The following is a 23,210-nucleotide window of genomic DNA, read 5'->3' on the forward strand; positions in this document are numbered from 1 at the left end:
AGCAGATGGAGCCCCAGTGGAATGTTGGGGATGAAGTCCCAGCCAATGGGTTAGTGTGGCTCCATGACTGACGTGTGTCACCAAGGAAAGAGTGCTGTGCCTTGTCACGATTACAATGCAAGGAAGTGTAAACACGTCAGGAAGAACTTACAGAAGCTTCACTCCATGGGGAATACAAGAACCAACAGTCTCTGTGGGCACGCACCATAGACCAGCATCTTTAATACCCACGAGTTCTCCATGACAAAGGTACTGCTGTTATTTATCAGTATTATTATTACTTATTTATTACAATTTCTTTGGGTCCCAGGTAGAAGAGTTGAGACTAGAATCCAAGTTGCCTGCCTGGCTCCAGAGGCCATGCTGTTCTTTGTGGCACCATTTTGCTTCATGGGATGCTTGATGATGGAGGCGTTGCCACCTGTTTGGGTTCAAGGGCCATGGCATGAGGGCCACAGCCTCCCCTTAAAGTACATTACTGGTCTGGCAAGAGCTCAAGAGACCCCTTAATGTGCCCCAGTACGTCATCCCAGGACAGATGCCGAGATCTATTCACTTGGTACATTTTCATTTTGGACAGGGGACCGCAGGTCAGCCTGTGGTGGAAGGAAAAAAACAGAAACCCTCCCAAAAGCCTTCACTGAGGCTCCAGGGCATAATGCCAAGAAATAAGCTTGGGGTGAGACAACCAGCCCTGCCACATGTCTGCACTCGGGCATGTCTTCCTGTCACTGGGAGGTGCAGGATGAGACAGAGCAGGGTTTAAGTGGCCCTGAGAAGCTGTGGGAGGTCACAGCAGTGCGACCTTTCTATGTGCTCTGGGTTCTAGTTTTAAGTTGCTATGCCATAAACCTCCCTCCAAACTTGGCAGCCCAAAATGATCATTTTACTGTCTCTGTAATCCAAGAATTCCAGAAGGGCTGGGCTGGATGGCCGGCCAGATGCCACTGTCTCCCTTGTCAGGGGCTCCTTGGGGGTGTCTCCAGGTGGAATGACTGGTGGCTTCAGGGCAATGGGGCTGCTTGTCTGCTGGCTCTCCAGGGTACACACCATCACGTGTGCTCACACTAAGCCAGTCACAAAAGCCTATCTATTTTCAAGGGGAAGGACAAAGGCTCCACCTTGTAATGGGTGAGTAGTGCCATCCAGAAGTACACACAGGTGAGGACGTTGAGAATTTGTCCGTTGCAAACATTTTTGGAAAACACAACCTCTCATACACGGGGTCATCATCTGGAAACTGAGTGTATCCCACCTTCCCTGTGTGGGATCTGGGGAGGCAGGTGGCGGAGTGCCCAATGTGTCCAACGTTGTGAAGGCTCATCCAGGTACCAGGGGTTGAACTCCCAGGGTCTGCTCTTTCTCTATAGAAGCTGATTTCCTTGGAGGAAAGCTGGCAGCTTCCTCCACGGTAGGCAGGCTTGATGTGATGAAACGCCATGAACCACCATGGATGCTGGACGCATAAGACACACCATGCCATGGAGGAACCCCACGGCCGTTGCAGACGTCAGATCAATGTTTGATGCCATCTGGTCTCCAGGAAAATCTCTTCTCTCAGGCTTCTCAAAGCTTCTTCTCTACCTGTTCTCCCACCCACAGGAGCTTCTAAGCAAATTCTCTTGGGAGAGTTTAGTGTCTAAAAATGCCAGAAAATACCAATAACCTCAATAATTTTGAGCTTTAGCCTTTGGCACAACAAGCTGAGCATGGAGAGAAGGGAATGTGTTAAGGAGAACACACACAATGTGCACATCAAGAAAGTCTCCTGCCACAGGTGCTGACATGAGCCCACTGAGCATATAGAGGACTGCATGGGGACACCTCCAACCTCTTCCTTTGGGGACCTGGAGTGCACGCCTATGCCATCGACTGGAGATTTTCACTTGTTGGAAATGTGCCCGGCGTATTTTCTGTGGTATCTTCAAATCTCTCTTAAGGAGAAGACTCGGTCTGGGCAATTTCCTTCAGGGAAAAGCAGATTATCTTGCTGTACTATTCCCCTAAGTTCTCCCCAAACTGTTTACATGAAGCAGCTATGACAACATTCATATTCCAGAATTCTCCACAAAACAAACAGCCGAGCACAGTTACAGACATAAGGTCTGCAATGGAGACGATGTACATGAATACCAATGGGCATTTTATTCACCATTTTCTGTGATTTTTGCATTTGGAAAAGCCTCCCTCCTTTTATTAGCTGCCTGATTTACTTGTCTTTCCTGCAGCCGAGCCAAAGCCTGACGGGCTTGGGGGCTGCTGGAGTGCTGCTGGTTCCAAGGAGCGAGGAGAGCAGGGTGGGCGTCAAATGGTGGTCCAGGGAAGTGCACGGACCCAGAGAGCGTCTCCAGTCTAGGCCAGCTGGAGCACGCCAGCTGACCTGCCACCCCACCACACAGGAGCTAGGCGACAAGGGGAGCAGTAATGGGGGGGGACACCAGACCCCAGGCCCAGGCAGGTTCCCAGGTAGGGCTGCCCCTTAAGAGAGTCGAGGGTAAAAGAAAATGAGGAACCAGAGGACAGGCGTGTGTTTGCAAATATGCTGGAAACACAGGGGGTCAATGCACCTTTATCTGTTCAGGAGGGACTGTGTGGGGTAAACAGGGGACACTGAGTCTTGCAAAAGGGCTGGCCTCACTTCTAAGTCCCTCTAAAGGAGGCTTTCTATCTAGGCCTGGATGGCTATTTTGCTGCAGACTTTATACCTTGAGGATACAACCAACCCCCTACAGATCACAGGTGTGATCTCATCCAAAGTGGAGCGTGTGATGGGCTCACATTGGCCACTACTACACACGATTCACTCGCTAGTGAACCACGTTCCTCAACAATATTCCTATTTCAGGATCTGCACAGTGATTTTACAAATCTGAGCAAATGTTTAAAAATTGGGAGATTTCACATGACAGTCTGAATTTTCAGCTTTTCTAGATAAATCTGGAGATTTTGCAACAGGGAGCTGCATTCCTACCAGGAAGGCTCCAGAAGGAGGAGGGCGGGCCCTGCAGGCAGGCGCACTTCATCCTGTTTTCCATCCACCCCTGCCAGCACGCAGGGCTCAGGCCCTCCATCCACCTGCCTGGCCCTCAATCCACCTGGCTGGCTGCGCCCCTGGTGAAGTGGTCTGGCTTCCACACAGACATCCCTCCCGAGCTCTCCCATGTGGCCATCCTCTCTGCTTATAGCCGGTGGGCTGAGCACCCAATCTGTAGCTTAGATCTGCAAGTCTCTAGGGGACGCTGCCATCGCCCAGGAAGTGAGGGGCACCGGGAGAGGCCATAGGGGCATAAAGATGTGCATTGCTGGTTTATTTCTGTGAAAAAGTTAGTGACTATGATGCCCTGTGGTAGCAGACTCTCTAAATAAAGATTCATCCACTTAATAAGTTATTAACCAGCCACATAACTAAGTTTGGGGCAGGTGTTTGGCAACATCACTTTATAAATGGAGACATGTCACAGGCTGGTCCCACCTGTATAAAAATACTTACATGCACAATAATGGTTACAGTTAACATAAGGTGTGGAATACAGGTCCACAAAATGGGTTTTTGAATATGTTTTTCTGAAGCTAAAAGTGACATACAGGCATTAAAGAAAAGGTTAATAACAAGATAAAAAAGCGAGATAGGGGATCCCTGGGTGGGGCAGCGGTTTGGCGCCTGCCTTTGGCCCAGGGCGCGATCCTGGAGACCCGGGATCGAATCCCACATCAGGCTCCCGGTGCATGGAGCCCGCTTCTCCCTCTGCCTGTGTCTCTGCCTCTCTCTCTCTCTCTCTGTGACTATCATAAAGAAATAAAAATTAAAAAAAAAAGAAGCAAGATAAAGTCTCAGTTTGAAGCTAGTGCCTCTTTTTCCTCTCCCCTTCCAGCCCCTGAGCAGGTGCACAGACTTCGCTGACACTGACAACAAGGTTTGTAAGTTCCAATTGTAGCTCTTTACGCTCACCTTTAATTCATGCAACAGATTCGAGCATTTTCCATTTATTTATAGACGTGAAAGTTATTTTAAAAGAAAACTTTTTTTATCATCAGCACAAATATACAGTCAGATGCTTCCTCCCTTTGCCCTCCTGTCTTTTCTTCACCTGCCCAGTGGCCTGCCAAATGGAGTGCTTGAGAAACCATGGAAAAGATTTACTGAAATCGTGTATACAAAGCACTCTGTAAAATGCCAAGCACTATATAGAGTATTACTACTATTGACATTTTTATTTTTAAGATAATTATGTTTGCCTCCTGGAAGAGATTCTAAAAGCAATATTTTAATAACAAAGCCCAATAGAAAAATTTTAAAATTTTTGCCCCAGTGAATGGATTTTAATGAAGGTGGTCTGTAACCACCAGCACAGTGTGCGAGGCTCCGTGGAGAGTCATTTAGGTGGCATGTCTGGAGCCCCCACTTCCAGGGCGCCAGCCTCCGTCACAGCCACCGCGGCTGCATCCCCAACACGGAGCCCACTGCTCACTTAACAGCACATCCACAGTTCAAAGACACACGGACTCTTTGGCACCAGCCCAGGTTGGCTGGACCCTCCCTCCAGGTGGGGGTCACCTCCTGGGCTGCCTGGGGTTCTTGCTCGGGCGAGCTCCAGCTGCTCATACCCAGGTTTGAGGAAGGATTCCACGTGGGGAGGGAGATAAAATGCCAAGGCAGGAGAGGCTCCCTCTGGAGTGAACACCGATGGCACCTCCGAGTGCACCCCAGTGTTGCAACTGGCCAGCCACATCCTGCATCCTCTTCCCGTGGACACAGAGGCATTTGCTATCTGCTTGATTCCCTTAGACTCATGGCCCTGTGTGTGTGTGTGTGTGTGTGTGTGTGTGTGTGTGTGTGTTGGGGGTGTCTGAACAGAACATTAATTGCTCCATTGGCTTGACACCCTGTGAGTATGAAGTACGATCTGGTAGGTTGTTAGCTGAGTTTGCATGATTGCCGGGATGCTCCGACTGCTAAAATATTCATCTAGGGGTTAGAGACTAAGTGCAACACGACTGTATGGAAAGTTGCCAACTCTTCTTGGATCTGAGGGTTTACGGACGAGGGGTTGCAGGATGTGAAGCCTGGAAGTTCTAGACTCCGGGGACAAAGTGCTCCATTGACAGGAAGGCCTTCCTAACAAACTCTTCCTCCCAACTATACACGTAGGAGGCCATTCCATCAGGGAAGGAAGCAGGGACTGTTATGTTGCTGAGAATCTCAGGTTGGGTTTGTTAGCAGCAGACCTGGAGCCGTCGGTCCACTTGTAAGTGATTCTACAAGACATGGGATGGGGACGAGGGAAGCAGTTCACATAAGGGACAGGATGTGATCAGAGAGGGTGCCAGCCTCCCTGGATCCCTGGGGAGCTCTGCAGCGTCCATCACAATTGACAGTTGTCTGGGAGGAGAGGAGGTGAGTTTTTATGCTCTGCACCCCTCCGTCATGTGCAAGGACTGCCCCCCCACCCCGAAAATGTTAACTCTCAGGCTTTCCTAACAGTCTGGAGAGTGGGTGAGAGTGCCCAGGAGCCCAGGGCAGAGCTCCAAAGGACACAGGTGCAGGGTGTTAGGGAAAGGCCTGCTGCTAGGCACTGGCTGGGTCCCCCCACTCTGGAATTCATCTCATGAAGCCCTCATGCCTAATGTGGCAGTGCTCAGAGAGTGGACCATTAGGGAAATAATTAAGGTTAAGTGTGGCCATAAGGGTGGGGTCCAAATCTGATAGGGCCAGGGTCCTTATAAGAAGAGCCATCAGAGCTTGCTCTCTCTCTCTCCCTCCCTCTCCACCCCCCCCCCCCCAGGGTACACACAGGAAAGGCCATGTGTGGACACAGCAGGAAGGCCAAGAAGTGAGAGGTCCCCTCCAAAACCAACCCTAAAGGATCTTGATCTTGGACTTCGAGCTCAAGAACTAGGAGAGAATAAACATTCATTCTTTAGCCCCCATCGGTGGCATTTTGTTAGAGCCGCCAGAGCAGACTACCAGCCCACGCAGGAACACAGAAGCAGTACGGGGGCCTGAAGTGGGACCCAGGGGGCAATGTGCACCACACTGGGCGATTCATGGCACAAATTCCCATTACGACAGGAATATGCATGAATGACGCCCGGTCCTAATCACCGAGGATCATCTTATAAAATAATTCTTATAATTGTATGCTTATTGTAATGCATGTTAGGACCTAGCAGAGGTACTTGGCCTGTATACTTTCAAGAATATTATCACTAAAGATACAGGTGAATTTAAAATACCCAGAGCAATTTAAAGTTGATTCAGATTAGACTTTTAAGCGATGCAAGCATCCATGACGAGGTGTGACTGTGGGCAGGGGCCACTGGGGTTTCCCACTTTCCAAGCTGACACCACAGTGTCCCCAACAACATCCCTTGGATAAATTGCTCTTCGGATGGAACAAGCCAGGATCATCACTTGTGAGTGCATTGAACAAAGCTCACCAATCCAGGCAGGAACCTAAAACTTCCCTCCGAATCAACTAGGCTTAAGTTAAATGAGGAAGGCAAGTCCATCTGAAGAGGAGGACAGGGGATGTCCTGCTCAGGGAAGGCCAGGTAAAGCCACCAGTGTGGGATCCATATCCCTGTCTTTCATGGCCCAGCCCCCTTCCTGGAAGAACTTCAGCAAGTCCTTTCTCTGCCACCTGCAGCCAGGGCACACCTGCGCTCTTCTCTGCGTGAGGGACCTGATTTCAGGGCCTGTGGGGCCTCTGTCTGTGCCTGCAAGGCTGTCATTCTCTGTTCCTGCATATTCTATTCCTTCCCCTGCCCCCATCCTTCATCCTTTGAGGAGAGTTCACAGGTATCACTACGGAAAGCCCTCCATAGCCCGGGATTGCCGTCAGGCTCACAGAGGCTAAGCAGGGCTCCTAGGGACCCCCACCGCCTGGCAGCCAACCTTGTGTCCTCTCCTCCTCTGAGAAAGGCCCAGACTTGCTTCTAATGAGCAGAATACAGCAAAAGTGTGTGGATGTCACTTGTGAGATTATATAATAAAATACTCTGACTTCCATTTGCTGGCACTTCCTTTCTCCCTGGACCTTCTCACAGGCTTGATCTGATGGAGGAAGACACCTGGAAAGGAACAAGAAGCCGAGGCCCTCAGTCCTGTAGCCCTCAAGGACCTGAATCCCGCACATGACCACATAAGCCTGGGAGTGGGTTGGCTCTGCTGAGCCTTCGGATGAGACCACAGGTCCTGGTGGAGGATATGCTGACTGCCTTTTAGTGACAGACCCTCAGGAAGGGGTCCCAGTGAGGATGTGCCTACATCCCTCACCCAAGGAAACATGAGATAATAAACAAGTTCTGAACTCGTAAGCTTTGGGGTACTTTGTCACACAGCTGTAGGAAACAAGTGTGCTTGGCTCTACAGGCAGTGGGGAGTAGCCCTCTTTCCCCAGGGGGACTTGCATCATCCATGTCAATGAACACCCTTGAGTTGGGGTCCTTCTGGTCCCAGGTCTCCACCTCATTCAGGTTCCTTGATGGGGGGTGGCCTAGATCTGACTCAGTTTTCAGGGGACATCTGCTGGGCATAGCACACAGCACCTCCCATGGATACCAACCAAGGCTTTCCGCAGAGCGTGGCGAGGAAGGCAGTGAGCATGAACACCCATCCATCAGCGAAGTGCTGGTAAACAGGCTTTCCAGAAAAAAAAGAAAAAAAAAAAAAAACCCAGCAGCTCACCTCCCAGCAAACACACCTGGCCCAGAGCAGACCTCTCAGAAGACTCAGCACATAGAGGATTGCCTCCAGGACCCTCAAGAACGAGCCACCACAGGGCTTCCTCCCTCACTTTGAGACTCCTCCTGACTGTGTCATGAAGAATGACTTACATGCACAACTTCACTGTCTGTTAATGAATACCTTCATTTTTATTTGTCTAATCAACACCAGTATTATGGGCTAGTCAGACTTTATGTGCATTTGGTTCAGGAGATTTAATTGTGCCTCTGGTCTTCTGCTTATACCCAGAGGACCCTGGCATGCATTTCTTTCTGGTTACTTCTTCACAAGTCGAAACATTTGGACACACGACCCTCACCCCACATGTGGTACTAACAGTCCTTCTTGGGGTGATCAGGGGAAAGGTTGGTGTTTGAACCAGGGAGCTGCTCGGGCAGCCAGATGTTTTCCCTGGCGACCCATGAAAGGAAGGACCGCAGAGAGGGTTTACGATCAAAGAACTGGGTGTTTCTAAACAAAGTGGAGAATTGGCAGAATTTTCCTTGGCAGGCTTGTAGCATTTGTTGAAGAAAATGTGTCCAATGATGGGCTGCTTTTCCCTTTAGGGTCACTCCCATCAAGAAAATACACAAACAGAACGTGCCAAGAGCCCTAAAAATGATCAAACTTTTCAATTCTGGAGAAGCCACTTCAAGTGAAAAGAGAAGTAGATAAAGCTTGATGTGAAAGGTGGTTTACTGCCGCATTGTTTTTCATAAGAATAAAAGTCAAGAACAACTGCAATGTCTAAAGTCACGGGTATGGTTATTTAAGTAACGTTAAATCTATATGATGGAATATCACGAGGCCGTTTAATGTGTTTTTGGGGACAATTTAACGTCAAGAGAAAATGTTTTCAGTAGAAGTGAAAGCATCTTAAAATCCATGTATAGATTACAATACCGGATTTATAAGATAAATAAACCGACTACGCATTTACTGCAGGTATAAAACACGGGAAGGGAATGAACCAGCACGTTAGCTGTGGGTTATCCTTGGGAGGCAGAACAGCGAAATATTATTTAGCTCTTTTCCCTCGCATAACTGTGCTTTACAAATACTCTAAAGCAAGTATGTGTTGTTTTATACACAGCAAACAATTACTTTAAATAATAATCCAGTTCTCTGTGTAGAATCTCGCATAGCACATCCTTATGTACCGTTGTCATGGGCTGTCACCCCATCTTGAAATCCCTCCTCACTGAAGACTGGCTCTAATCCTGCACGACTCTGACACCAGCTCCGATGTGTGCATTTCCCTGCACCACCAAGCAGCGCTCCGACACCAGCTGGTGCCCTCCAATTCCACGTGATCCTGACTCGGTCCACTCGGAGATGACATCGGATCCCCAGGTAGGGGCTCCATCCCACGGGACTTCCCCCCCACCCCCCACCGCCCCCTGCAGGTGCCAGTGGCAGGTCCAGGCTGTCACCTGAGCTTCTGACCCACCCGCTATAAACTCGAGGTTCCCCTGACTGCCTCCTTGGGTTTGATTAGTTTGTGACAGCAGCTGGCAGGACTCAGAGAAACCTTCCCTTACTAGGTTAAAGGACATAACTCAGGAGCAGCCAGATGGAGGAGACGCACAGGGCGGACATCTTCACGTCCTTTCTCGGTGCCGCTCGCCCTGAATCCCCATGGGCTCACCTACCTGCGAGCTCTCCGAGACCTATTCTTTCAGGTTTTTCTGGAGGCCTCATTACAGGCTTAAAACTAATTAAATCCCTGACCATTGGGAACTGAAGTCCATCTCCAGCCCCTCTGCCCTCCCAGGAGATGTTGGGGGTGGGGTTGGGGTGACCCAGGTTGGGGTGACCCAACCCCAGGTGGGGTTGGGGTGACCCAGCTTTCCAAAAGTCACATCATTAACATAAGAAAAGTCACCTTTATTGCTCTTATCACTCATTTACAAAATTCTGAGGGTTTTAGAAGCTCTGTTCCAGGAACAGGGATGAAGACCAAATGCCTATTTCTTATCATAAAGCACAACATCACACCCTCAAGGAATGAGTGCCTGGAAGAAAGCAGCCTCTGATAATCTAGAGAGGGCAAGGGCAGGTAACACAGCCCAGGGACTTGAGCCCACGTGCAGAGAATGCATGAGGCCCGGGAGGCAGAGCAAACCATGCCAGCCTGCCTCTGACCCAAAGCCCAAACAACAGACTCAGGACCAGAGCCGCGCCTGCCCCGCCTGGAGCTGCCAGATGGTCCTGCCAGCTGATGTAAGTGCCTCCAGGTTCCCAGGCCCAGGGGTTAATAGCTCTGCTAAGCAGCAGTTAAATGTGAGTGTAAGGCCAGCCTTACAGGTGGTGACCCGGTCACTGGACCCTGCGTCCCCTGTGCTTACCTGTTACGTGTGCTGGACCCCAGGCGCTGGCACAGCACGGTGGTGGTAGCATGCTTTCCGCCATTCCCCATCTCCTGTTTGACATCCCACTGCCGGGGCTCGCTGGTCTGAGTGCCCAGGATGTTCACCCCCTTCTTCACCTTGGCTCTGCGGATATGAAGACAGGCAAGAGAGAGCCACAGCGTTAAAGACCTGGCTTCTGCAGATGTGCCCAAGCTCCACTACGCTGCAGGCGACCACCCCTTGTCCAACTGTCCACATTTGCGTGGCCCATGTGGAGATGGATGGAGGGCACCAGAGGGTGGTGATGCAGGGGTGAACAGATGGAGTAGAAGGGGGAGGACCCCAGACTCCAGAGCTGTGGATCTTGCTATCCAGATCTGAGGGGAAGTGTCCCTGGACAGACCCTAAACCGAGAAGTAGCCCCATTAAGTGTTCAAGGGGAGCATCCTCTTGCCTTGGCACATCATTGTCACTCCTGGTGTGGGGTAGTGTCCTGCAGGGGGCATGTGGCAATGTCTAGAGACATTTCTCCTTGTTACCACTGGGTCAGGGAGTGGGAAGCCCAGGACGCAGTTAAACATCCTACAGTGCCCCGCGCAGGCTCCCACAACACAGGCTCATTAGTCAGGGGATGTGGAGTGTGGCTGAGCTGGGACTCCCGTGCCCCAAGGCTTATGCTCTGGTTTCGCCACTTTGTCGCTGTGTGGCTCTGGGCCAACCTCTCTGTGCCACAAGTTCCCCTCTGTAATGGATCCGCTAATAAAGCTGAATGATGAATTCATACAGAGAAAGAGATTAAAGTAGCGTGAGGCATACAGCAAGCACTTAATAAGCACTTAGCACTTAGTGCTTAGCACTTAATAAGCACTTAGTTATTGCTCCATGACTTCATCCTGCTCTGGGTGACTGCTGGGCCTCCTTGGGCCAGGCACCGACCAAAGTGCACTATGTCAGGACTTGGAGAAAAGAAAGCTCTTCTCCAGGGCCCACCTTCTGGTGGGGGCTCAGCCTCCGAGAGCCTCAGTGTTCTCAGCAATGGACCCGAGAGAAGAGCAGTAGATGGACCACAACACCCACCTGTCCTGTCCCCCAAATCCCGCTCATAGGAGAACAGAAGCCCCATTTGTAAAGATGAGGTGGGGAGGGACTTGCACGGCTGCCATGGATTCTTTTTTTTTTCTTTTTTCTTTTTTTTATTTAAATTCAATTTGCCAACATATAGTATAACACGCGGTGCGCATCCAATCAAGTGCCCCCCTCAGTGCCCGACACCCAGTCACCCCAACCCCCCGCCCACCTGCCCTTCCACTACCCTTTGTGTGTTTCCCAGAGTTAGGAGTCTCTCATGGTTTGTCTCCCTCTCTAATTTTTCCCATTCAGTTCCCCTCCTTTCCCTTATATAATCCCTTTCACTATTTCTTACATTTCCCACATGAGTGAAACCATATGATTGTTCTTGCCACGGATTCTGAAACCCGATAGAAGGTGCGGGCAGGGGTACGCGGGAGCAAGCCTTCCACACGCAGCCCCCATGGTCAGTGGGAAAAGCCAGAACCAGCAGGGCTTATGCCACAGTCACCCGCCCCAGGGATCGGGGGTCTCAGTCCCCACGCAAGAGTGGATGAAGATCAATAAGGAAGATTCTCTGTTTATGAAGCAGCTAGATGCATATATTGTTCCCCTTCCCACCCAACAGGGTGAGTGCAGAACCCCTCGCCGGGGCTGTGAGATCCCTGGGGAATTGAGAATGGGATTGCCATGCTGTCAGGAGAGTGACCATGTGACCCTATGCATAAAGATCATTGAGATTCCCAGCCTCCATCCCCAAAGCTGGGCCCTCGCTCCCCTGGGAAAAATGCGACATTCAGGCGGACATTGGGGCTTCTCCAAACAGCCAGCCAGGGCGCCTGGGCTCAGAGCTTCCCATGGTGGTTTAGTCCCTCATTCACTTACAGGTGCCGGGCACCAAGAAAAGTCTCCACATTATTCCAGAGACCAAAAGAAGCAAACAGAAAAGAAAAGCAACCTGTAGGAAATAGAGCCAATGCAGGAAAGACCATAATTTTAAAACTCACACTGTCACCCACGATCATGGAGAGATCAGAGAACATGCCATACTCATGAAACAAAAACAGGATGTCATTAAATTAAAATAAATAAATAAATCTGAAATAAAAAAAAGCACTCAGAAAAAACAAACAAACAAACAAGTGCTTGGAAATTAAAAATGTCGTAGCAGAAATGGAAGGTCAGTAGACTGACTGATGGAGAGAGGAAATTTATCCCAGGTAGCAAAAAAAAAAAAAAAAAAAAATAGAAATAGAGAAGATGAACAGAAAAGGCTATTTTGAGGTTCAGTATTTGAATAACAGAAAAAATAAAAGAAAAAAAACAATAATCAGTGAAGTCATTCAAGAAATTTCCCCAAAGTAGAGGCCCTGAGTTTCCAGGCTGGATGGGTCCCCTTGGTGATGAGCACAGTGAGTGGGGACAGACCCGCACCCAGGCATAGGACACAGTTCGGGCTACAGAGGAGTGGATTCAACAGTCCTCCAGAGAGCGGGAAAGGTCAGGGATGAGCGTGGATTTGGAACTCACAGCAGCCGCTGTGGGATCAATGGGGATGTGATTCCCAACCTAGCCCTCTACACCAGCTGGATTATGAAGAATGTTTCTGGATGTGCAAGCTCTCCAAAAATCCAGCATCCTACGGCCTGAAGATGTGCTCCATCAAGAGAGGGAGTAACCCAGAAAGGCATCTGATGTCAGAGGCACAGGAAGAGGATCCCACACACAAGCAGAGGGAGGGTGGCTAAAGGGACAGCCCCCCTGGCTCCCCACCCCCCGACCCCCGCCGTGAGCAGTTGAGTCTGGTAGCCAAGCCCTCCAGAAACAGGCATTCTCCTAAGGAATTTGAGCAAAACAAATGCTCTGATCTAGGAGATCTAGACAGTCAGCCAAGAGCCTGGGAATATACAAGAGCTCAATAAACAGAAAACAAAGGAAAAGAATAAAACCAAGTCAGTTTTTAATCCTGAAGATAAGAAATCATCACTCAAAAGAGCCAACATGATCATAATTTCATACTTGGTTTTACGGCGATGAGCACCCATGCTTATATTATTTTAAACACTGAATATCAATCTAGACGAAATATGATTCTTATATTGGAAGGATGGCGATATAGAAAGGAATGCCCTTATGGGGGGCAATATTTTGTCCTTTGTCGTGGAAAATTTATAGATATTGCCCAGAACAAACTCCAAAAGAAGGGTGGTGTATCCACATCTCTATGCCAGTCTGCAATATGGACATGAATTCCATATAAGGTAAGAATCTTGCCTCTGGAAGGAAAGAGAATCCTGCAGGATTTTTTTCCAAATCACTTTTCAGTTTGAAAGTTTTGAGATTAAGAGGAAGTTGTAAAACCAACCAACGTACCCCCACCACCATGTTCTCATGAACCCTTCCCCCAACTCCCCCAAGGATCTCATCTCACTGACGTCAGGTGCAGACCTTGCTTAGATCTCACCTGTGCTCACGTGCAGGTTCTTCGTGGTGAGTAGTCATGGGAAGGACATCTCTCACGTAGATCTGAGTTACCCCCACCACACCCAGAATATGGAACCACACAGTAAAGGCCAGAACAGTCAGGCCCTGGCGAACACGCCATCTGTGCTCTGTCACCATTGCCTTGTCACTTGGAGAATGCTATATACAGTGTTTACCAACAAACGCTGCAGAACTCTTTGACTCCTTAGGATATACACAGAGTTTCAGCTTGGAAAATGACACACACACACATGCACACACCTACCCCTGCCCTACTCCCCGAGTGGAGGTCACAAATCCTCATGAATAGATCAACACTGTCAAGCAAACCCGATGCCGGCAGTCACTGAGAGGGAACCAAAGGTTGACAAGCCCCATCTCCACTTTCAAAGTTAGGGTGTCCTACTCAGCATCATCCCCCAGAGCTGCAAGAGCTGCAAGAGCTTGTCAGCAGCAACAGGCACCTCTTCTTTGGAAACTTCTCCCAAGTCTTGTGTTAAAATGATGTGCCGCACACACGTGTCACCTTGGTGCAAGGAGACCAGGGCATACTTGAGGGATAGACATTATGGACACATCAGCACGCAAAAGCCCCATTTGTCTCAAGACAGGGAAATCCACGCCCCATCAGTCTCTTACCAGGGACACCTTCTAACTTTACTACCCATAAGAAATGTCTCATGAAATGTGACTGCTTGAAATCCAGTTTTGCCACATTTGGATTTTGCTCAAGACTCCAGGTTTCACTGAAGCTACAAAGGGTCCTTTCCACTTAATAGCTTGCACAGATAGGAGGTCTCTTGCTGCCTGACACCGTGGCTGGTCTCATCTGTGTGTCAGGTGGGAGGAAGACACAGGGTTTAAAAGGCTGATTTTGTTAATTAGGCATTTTCTGTATGAGACCATTAGATGTCCCCTGGTACATCAAGGAACTGGCCGTTGCAAGAATCTGGGGTCCCCAGGGTGGAGTTTTGCAAAGAGAGCCAGTAGTGTGGAGACGTGGTGGCATCAGAGGAGGCTCCATGAGGATGCCTGGCTTCGGGGCAAGGGGCCAGGAGCCAGCTGGCACGGGACAGGCCACTTCTGCTCAACATCTCAAAGGCTGGAGAAGGCGGTGGAGTGGATGCAGAAAAGCCGGCTTCGGGTCCAGCCTCTGCTGGTGATGAGCTCTGTGGCCTTGGGAAATCACTCCCTGGCCTCTGCTCCTCTCCAGCCTGTCTAGGGGGTGGTTTAGTTCAGCGGTCCCCAACCAAGGGTCTGCTGTTGCTGGGGTTGGAAGGTGACTCAGGATGCTCAGAGACAGCGCCGCCTAACCAGAGCAATGTCGGCAGCAGTGCTCCCCAGCAGGTGCTGTGCAGGGTGCCGAGCAGAATCAACACAGGGCGCGGCTGTGGGCCTGTCCTGGGGGTGCTTCCCAGCCGGTCTGGGTGCCCCAGAGCCGGCTCATGCTGCCTGCACACACGCCTCAGTCTTTTAGCATTCAACCCCAAACATGTCCCTCCCTCTTTTCAAAAGGTGCTTGACTCAAGTGTAATATAGGGATGATTAAAGAGAATCAATGTTGAGTACAAATTCTGAACACAGAAAGCCTAATTTCTGCCATCCGATTCATCTGTCTTGGGGTGAGCTGGAATCTCTACGTAAAATGCTCTCCTTAGAAGCTCTTCACGGCCACTGAACTTCTAGAAGCCACTGGTATGACTGCTGCTGGAATGAGCATCTGTGTGGCTTGAGGAGGGCTTAGGGGAGGGCTGGGTACCACTGATCTCTGGTCCTGTAAGGCTGAGTCGGCTGAACCTGATCTGCAGAATATGTAAAAGAGGAAAAAATATAAATAGTTGCTATTATGGGTGGACTTGCACTCCCGTCCGGATCCATATGCTGAACTCCTAGCCCAGTGCTTCAGAATGTGACCTCACAGACACAGAGGGAATCCAGCTCCAGGGCAGCTATGGGGTGGCCCAAACACAAGGACCGATGGCCTCACGTTCCTCGAAGAAGGGGCAGCTTGTAGATAGACACCATACAGGGAGAGTGCCAGGTCAGGATGACGCCAGCCATCTGCACGCCAAGGAGAGAGGACTCAGAAGGAACCTTGATTCTGGACCTCTGGCCCCCCAAACCATGAGACAATACGTCTGCCCTTTCAGCCATCACCTTGGCACTTTGCTATGGCAGCCCTAGCAAATGAATACAGTTGCCGACATTAAAATAAAATCAGAAGAGGGGAGCCTGGCTGGCTCCGCTGGTAAAGCGTGTGACTCTTGATCTTGGGGTTGTAGGTTCGAGCCCCACGTTGGGTACAGAGGTTACTTAAAATAAAATGAAATAAAATGCTCCCATGTAAAATTCTGGATTTCTGCTTTTTAAGCCACCATGATGTTTAGGCATCCAGCAAACACTCACTGAATGTGGCACACGGTCCCATGTGACCAGTGCTGATCTTGGTGAGAAGAATCTAAGGAGCCCACAGTTCTTCCTCCGGAGAGCTCACATCCAGGTGGGAGAGACAAACAATAAACCAAAACATAAGCAAAATGCACAGCATGTCAGGTGCTGGCAAAGGTTACAGGTGAAAGTAAAGCTGCAGAGAGAATGAGGAGGGAGACAGGTGCAATTTTAAATGGGACAGCTGATGAGGGGAGAGGTGGGAGATGGTGAGGCCCACCCATGTGGACAATGGGGGAGCCCCCAGCCAGCAGGGAAAGTCTGCCGCAAGAGGCCTGTGGCAGGCAGGGTCCAGAAGATGCCACCCACGATCCCTGTCCCTGATCCCTCAGCAACGAAACTAGGCCATGCTCCCAGGGCCTCACAGATGCAGACGGGAATGGAAGACCCAGATCAGCTGATCTCATGCTAGGGAGCACGCAGGTTGGCCAGACCTCCTCACCACAGCCCTGTGTAAGCTGACTTTTCTCTGGCTGGCAGTGCAAGGGGCTACCAGAGAGGGTCCACACGTGACTTGGTGCTGCCTGCGGCTGCTGCCCTTGAGAATGGAGAAGCCACGAGCCCAGGAATGGAGGTGCCTGTTAGACGCTGGACGTGGCCCCGACCCATCATCAAGGATGCAAGGTCCCCAGTCCTGCATCCACTGGAAGTGAGTTTAGCCAACCACCCCACGGGTCTTGGAGGAAGAGTCATCCCCAGAGCCTCCAGACAAGAACCCAGCCAGGCTGACACCTGATTTCAGCCTCGGGAGACCCCAGCCCGGAATTTGGTTCATAGAGAATTTCAACCTAATAAACATCTGCTCTTTTAAGTTGTCAAATTTTTAGGAATCTGTTCTACATCCTGGAAAATGGCCCAGTATTGGAGAAGCAGCAATGAATCCAGGGCAGAAAACATGAGAATAGAAACCGCGGGGTGGGAGGTGGGACAGCGTCCCCCCTGGAAGCAGGAAGTGCACTTGCGCATGACTGGTCCACGTAGACTCAGCAGGCTTGCAATGCTGTTCATGAGTGTGTCCTTCCGGTTTGCTTTATTCACTGACATCAGGGGTTTTCGACTCAGGCTCTATTGATACTTCGAAATAGATACTACTTTGCTCAGGGGAGCAGTTCCGTGCATTATGGGATATTTGGCTGCGTCTACTCATGAAATGCCGGTAGCACCTTTCCTCAGTTGTGACAACCAGACGTGTCTCTAGACATTGCCAAATGCCTTTGTGTATGGGGGTAGGTTATCAAACCATCCTTGAGGGCAGCCCCGGTGGCCCAGTGGTTTAGCGTCTGCCTTTGGTCCAGGGCGTGATCCTGAAGTCCCAGGATTGAGTCCCACGTCAGGCTCCCTGCATGGAGCCTGCTTCTCCCTCTGCCTGTGTCTCTGCCTCTCTATCTCTGTCTTTCTCTCTCTGTGTCTGTCATGAATAAATAAATAAAATCTTTAAAAAAAATGCTTGGCTGAGAGCCAGTGATTTATATGACCCCTCTTGGCACAGAGCAGACCATCCCCACCCCAAGGCATGGACCAAGTGACCAAACTTCTACCCAAGAACCAGTGTATCTTCTAGATGCTCCACTGCTGGAATATTGCATTCATTCTTTCCGTGGAGACCCTCAGCAAAGAGGCAAACGTTGGAGGCTCACCACTCTCTGCCACAGAGTGGACATTTCCTATGTCTTTTACAACTGGCACTCAGAGCAGTCAGCAGCAGCATGCTTATCCAACAGCTGGCTACATGAATAATGCAGCAAGGGGAAAGTAAAGACCAAGCTGCCCAAACCACAGTGCCTTTGGGTAATGTACACAGAAGGGGCTCACCTGCACCTGATGTCTATGGACTCCTCCAAGGACTGAGTGGATGGAGAGGAAGGCAGAGAAATCTGGCTGTGATAAATGAACATCTCCAGACTTCATGGTCTCGGGTGCGTGCTTTCAGAGAGGGCTGCCTGGGACAAAGCTAAGAAGCAAGCAGCCTCTGAAACAGCCCGCCCCTGGACTGGCCCCTACAAGGAGATACCATGATGCAAGATGATGACATCCCTGAACAAGCAGGGGGGCAATGTCCCCCTGCACATAGCTGTGCCTTCAACAACCCCCACCTACCTGGCTGCGCACTGCAGGGGTACAGGCTCCTGCTATATACTCATGACGGCTTCTGCAGCTGACAACAGAGGGGATGGTGCTTGGCACGTAGTGCCTGCTGTGTATGAAGGCATAACACACTGATCGTTTGCCCCTCCACGAAATAACACTTGCACATTTATGTTCACGTCCATTCCACCCGGTAACATGCCAAGTCCTATGAAGCTAGATGTGTGGAGAGAAGAGGCTGGGTTTCCCGGTATTGCAAAAACAGTTAAAAGAAAACAAACATTAACCTGTGATCTGGGTCTCTATAGTGTCCTCTGTGCTGCTCTTACAATGTCATCAGGTTGGCATGGCTCCCCTGGGTATTGTGGGCTGGTGCTCACTGCAGGTTACGGGTCTGTGAGATCTCCACCTGGGTTTCCCCAAGCCTTCCCCTCAAATTGTTGACATATCCATACACTCTCTGTGACATCATTTATTATTTTTCCTTAAACAAGACACTTCTTTTTGCTTTAGCATAGTTTTTTCAAAAAGGAAGTGCATGTAACAACCAACCACAAAAGAAAAACAAAACTTTTTCAAAATGCACATTAAGATAAATACATGACAGTAAAATTTTTAAAAAGCCTGTTCATGAATTGCATAAAGTAACATCCCATACTACCAGTGTGCACAACACATTCAGGAAAGCACGGACATACACATAATTTTAAAATGCAGAGTTTTCCTTCATGCATGCAGCTTTGATACATGATCTTTCAGGACATGGAAGGAAGGGAAATCCAGAGGGCCCTGTGTCATGAAAGTATTGAAAATGCTTTTTCGGCATTTTGTTGTTATTAATGTGAGCTGGTTCCTATCTCTCTGTCTCCCACTGGGACCCCAGTGAAGACCATCATCCCATTCCACCAGTAACTCTCTGACCTGGGGCAGCAGAGCCCTGGGGGACAGTGGCCTTGTGTAGATGGATCCCAGCTTTCTGCCCACTGGCGGCATCCTCTTGAATCATTCCTAAATTTCCTATTGGGGCAGCTCTCTGTCTGTCTACAGGAATGGAGACCACAGGAAATGAGGGACAGACTGGTTTCAAGGAGGTGGAAAATGTTTCGGTGGCCACTGTTGCAACTCCTAAAAGAACCTGTGTGTTTGTGTCTGTGTGTATGTATGTGTGCATGTGTGCACCTGTGTGTGCATGTATGCTCCTATGCCTCTACACACAAACATGCAGGTATGCACCTGTGTGCACGTACACGAACATGTGCTCCCATGCATCTGCATGTGTGCACGTGTATGCATATATGTGTGCACACATGTGAATGTATGTGTGCTTTATGCCTCTACGTGAGTGTGCATGGATCTGTGTGCACACATGTGAATGTATGTGTGCACACGTGTGTGCACGGGCATGCATGTATGCATAACCACTGAAATCCAGCTCCTTCTCCATGTGTAGGACTCACTGCCCCTAACTGACGATGACCAGCAGTCATCACCGGTGCATCTGGAACAAGCATCCTCTCCTCTCAGGTCCAATAGGAAAGCGCAGCTGACAAATGTTTTCCCAGCTGAGTGGCTTGGGTTCATCTTCCATTCAGCTTATCAAACACTGACCCCTTTGGCCATTACCTCTTGCTGCCTCAAATCTGCCTTTGACGTTGGGTGCTAAATAAGATGTATCAGTAACTCCACAAATGTTGGAAGCGCAGCCCCGAGCTCGGGGAACACCGAGAGTTCTCAAGCATGTTGTTGTTTCACGTTCTATTCCTTCTCCTCCTCCTGCTGTTCCGGTCCCAGGAAAGGATAAACTGGGCACAAGGGATGTCCCTTCAAAAAATAGACACCAATGTTCTGCTTTCACAGGTTGGCTTCTAAAAACCCCTGGTTCCACCTCCTCATACCCACTGTTCCGGTGTGTCTGCAAAACTGCAGGCTGGTCATTAGGAACCAGTGGTGTGCTGGCAGTCACATCGCGGGGATTTTGCAAGTCGCTTGTTGACAACAGCTATCGTTCAAATATATGTCATACATATTTACAAGGGAATAATCTATCACCTAGATAACAAAGATAACAAGTACTCAAAGCCCACCATTCCCTAATTATCCTACGCAGTATAGGAATTCCTGTGCTCTCAGAGCTGTGTCTACACGTTCCTGAGGGGGACACGCTTGGGCCATGCAAGGCTGCTCTACATGTCTTCCCAGTGCTATCACAATGGCAGCCTGAAACTGGCTGCAGTGAGAGGGTCTATGCCACATTCACTGGGGCACTCTACACACCAGGGGCTTCACCCCCCAGAGTGCCAGCTGTGAAACATTTGCCTGCACGCCACTGCTGGCTGCTGACTGGGCCAGCACTCCACAGGATGAACTACATTGTAAGTGTTCCCAGCGTCACACATGCAACAACTACTTATTCTCATCCAACCACGCTGCATGGGACAGGGTGGGACATACTGGTCTCTGCTTGGTAGCATGATGTGGGCGGCAGCTGCATCCCTGCATCAGGACAGCTCTACCTCCAAGGCTCCAGCTCGAAAGAATTCCCAGCCACTTGGTCCTTTCCCCACCCCTTAGGCCTAGGGGTGCAAAACGGGTCCCTGCATGCCTCCACCTGCCTATACCTCTATAAACCACTCCTTCAATTGCAAATGATTTTCTATTAACCCTGTAGTGTGCCTTTTGCCTGCTGCTGGCACCCCGATGGGTAAGCCATCGGGTCTTCCATCTGTGGCTTGTCAGTTCCCCATTACTTCCTCCTACTTGGTAATGTTCACTCCATCGTTCACAATGACAAAGAACCTCTACCTGTCCCTTTACAACAGCAGATCTCATTGTGTCTCCCCTGCTTCTCGGAGTTGGACTGCTCCAAGTCACCACAGAATCTGTATTGTAACAGATAACATACTCTTTCTTGGCATTTTAGTAACACACTTAGGGCTATCTCTTGAGTAAGTTTAGTGAACCATTATGGATTAAAATAATTCACCAGAACCCAAACAGAAGAACTATCATGACAAATGTCTCTTGGGCTAAAGAAAGTAGAATTTGGAGCATGAACTTTCTTTGGTAGTTGGCCATGATAGCACTTGCTCTACTCTAAGAAAAACTGGCATTGACTCAACTGTTTGGACTGAAAAATTTCAAGCGAATATAGACAGTATAACACGCACCCATTGGTCACTTTCAATGACTGTCAACATGGAGCCAACCTTCTTTGTCTATCCCCTTCAATGATTCCATGCTGAGATATTTCAAACCAAAGCCCAGATATCTTGCTGTTTCACTTGTCAATACCCAAAGATCTAACAAAATTAGTAATTTACTAATGTAAAAACTTCCCTAATTATCTCAAAGATATTACTCGATATAATTAGTTTGTTCCCATCAGAACCCAAACAAGGCCAACGCATAACGTTCAGTTGTTATATTCTTAAGTCTCTTTTATTTTGCTAACAGTATCACTTTTCCGTTCACTCAGGCAGTTGATATATATATTTTTTAAAATACTAAGTCATCTGTCTTATAACATTCACGTGCTGTCTTATCTGGTTGTGTCTTTGCACTGCCAGCCGATCAGTCCCTCCACCCTTGTATGTTCTTTCAATCGGTTGTTGGAAGTGGAAAGGTGGTTACATACGCATCAAATGGTTTAGGCAGGACTACCTCAGGAGCCCTGCTCTGTGTTTCTTATTCTATCAAGTGTTGAGTCCAGATGGTGTCAGCATACACTAAAAGATCTTACGTGTGTATTTCTGGGAGGAGCAGTGCTGTCACAAATCAGTGTTAACCAGGGTGGGGCAAGATGAGATACACCTGTTACAAATGCTGGCTGGTCACCAGTTTGCCATGGCTTTGAGAAGAGGCAGATTTCTGGAAAGGCCAACATGTCAAGTGAACTTTTAGCTTTGAAATGAGAAGCCCTGCAGAGTCCCAGCAGTATAGGGCAAGTCTTCCTGAGACAGGGAATCTATCCTTACAGCCCTTTAAGCAAAGATCTTTCATGCTGTTCCATGGAGGGGTCCCACTGCCACCCTGCTATAAACTATGTGCCCCCAGCATCACTCGAAGCCAGGCTCCCAAGCAGAGGGTCTCAACCAAGGGAGACGTGGCGAAGTCTGGAGATGTTTCTGGCTGTCACAAATAAGAGATGATATAGCTGATGTCTAGGGGGTGGAGGTGGGAAAGGTGCTAACCATCCTACCATGCACAGGACAGCCACACGAATAAGGATGACCTGGCCTCAGCTCTCCGTGGTGACAGACTGAGAAACCCTGCCTTCAAGCCAAGCACCCAGCCAGCTGAGCAGTTCTGGCACATGGGAGACATCATAGTCTCACTGCCAGAATAGGTTGCGTGCACTCCTCCAAGACACTACGTGCATCTGTTGCTCTGAGATTACTGCGCTGTGATCCCACGTGTACAGACCGTAAAGAATTTTTATGATCTCACCTTATCAATTTTAGAGAGTATGCTGGCACAGGGCTAATTTAATTAGTGGGGAATAAACCATCAGGAAGATAGTTCATGCTGCAGGCCAGGAGAGATGCTCTGGGGGGACCACGGAGAGCGAGGACGCCAAGTCCCAGAGGTGGAACTCACCTGGATATGTCTGAATGCCCACCCACACAAAACCAAACCAAATTATTTCTGCTGCTTTAACTCACTAGAGTCTGTGGAGGCAGGGACAGAGCCATGCACTCAGTGCTCTGCTGTGTTTGTGAAAATATCCGGCAACAAACAGCTAACACTTACTACTAAAATTCCCAGTATCAGCCAGGCTGTCTGCAAAGTGTTTCCCATGTGTTACTTGAAAAACAAACAAAAACCCCTTCATATGTCACCAGGGATTGCAAATTGAAACAACAATGAGATGTCACTATCAGAATGGCCAAAATCCAAAACATGGACAACGCCAGATGCTGGTGAGGCTGTGAAGTAATGGGAATGCTCATTCCCTGCTCGGGGGGAGTGCAAAATGGTGCCACCACTCTGGAAGACGTTTGGAAGTTCCTTACAAAACTAAAACACTCTCTTACCATATGGTCCAGCAA

At 49.3% G+C, this 23,210-nt stretch overlaps 1 protein-coding gene across 1 annotated transcript in view; it reads right to left on the reverse strand.

Annotated features, from left to right (window-relative positions):
* The window catches only part of TMEM132C (transmembrane protein 132C), a 203,009-nt gene that overhangs the window by 95,732 nt on the left and 84,067 nt on the right, over positions 1 to 23,210 (reverse strand). The window contains 1 exon segment of the mRNA NM_001197119.1: positions 10,075 to 10,221. Within this exon segment, the coding sequence (NP_001184048.1) occupies positions 10,075 to 10,221 (147 nt within the window).

The sequence above is a fragment of the Canis lupus genome, chromosome 26 (assembly GCF_011100685.1).
Source record: "Canis lupus familiaris isolate Mischka breed German Shepherd chromosome 26, alternate assembly UU_Cfam_GSD_1.0, whole genome shotgun sequence".
NCBI classification, from domain to species: Eukaryota; Metazoa; Chordata; class Mammalia; order Carnivora; family Canidae; genus Canis; species Canis lupus.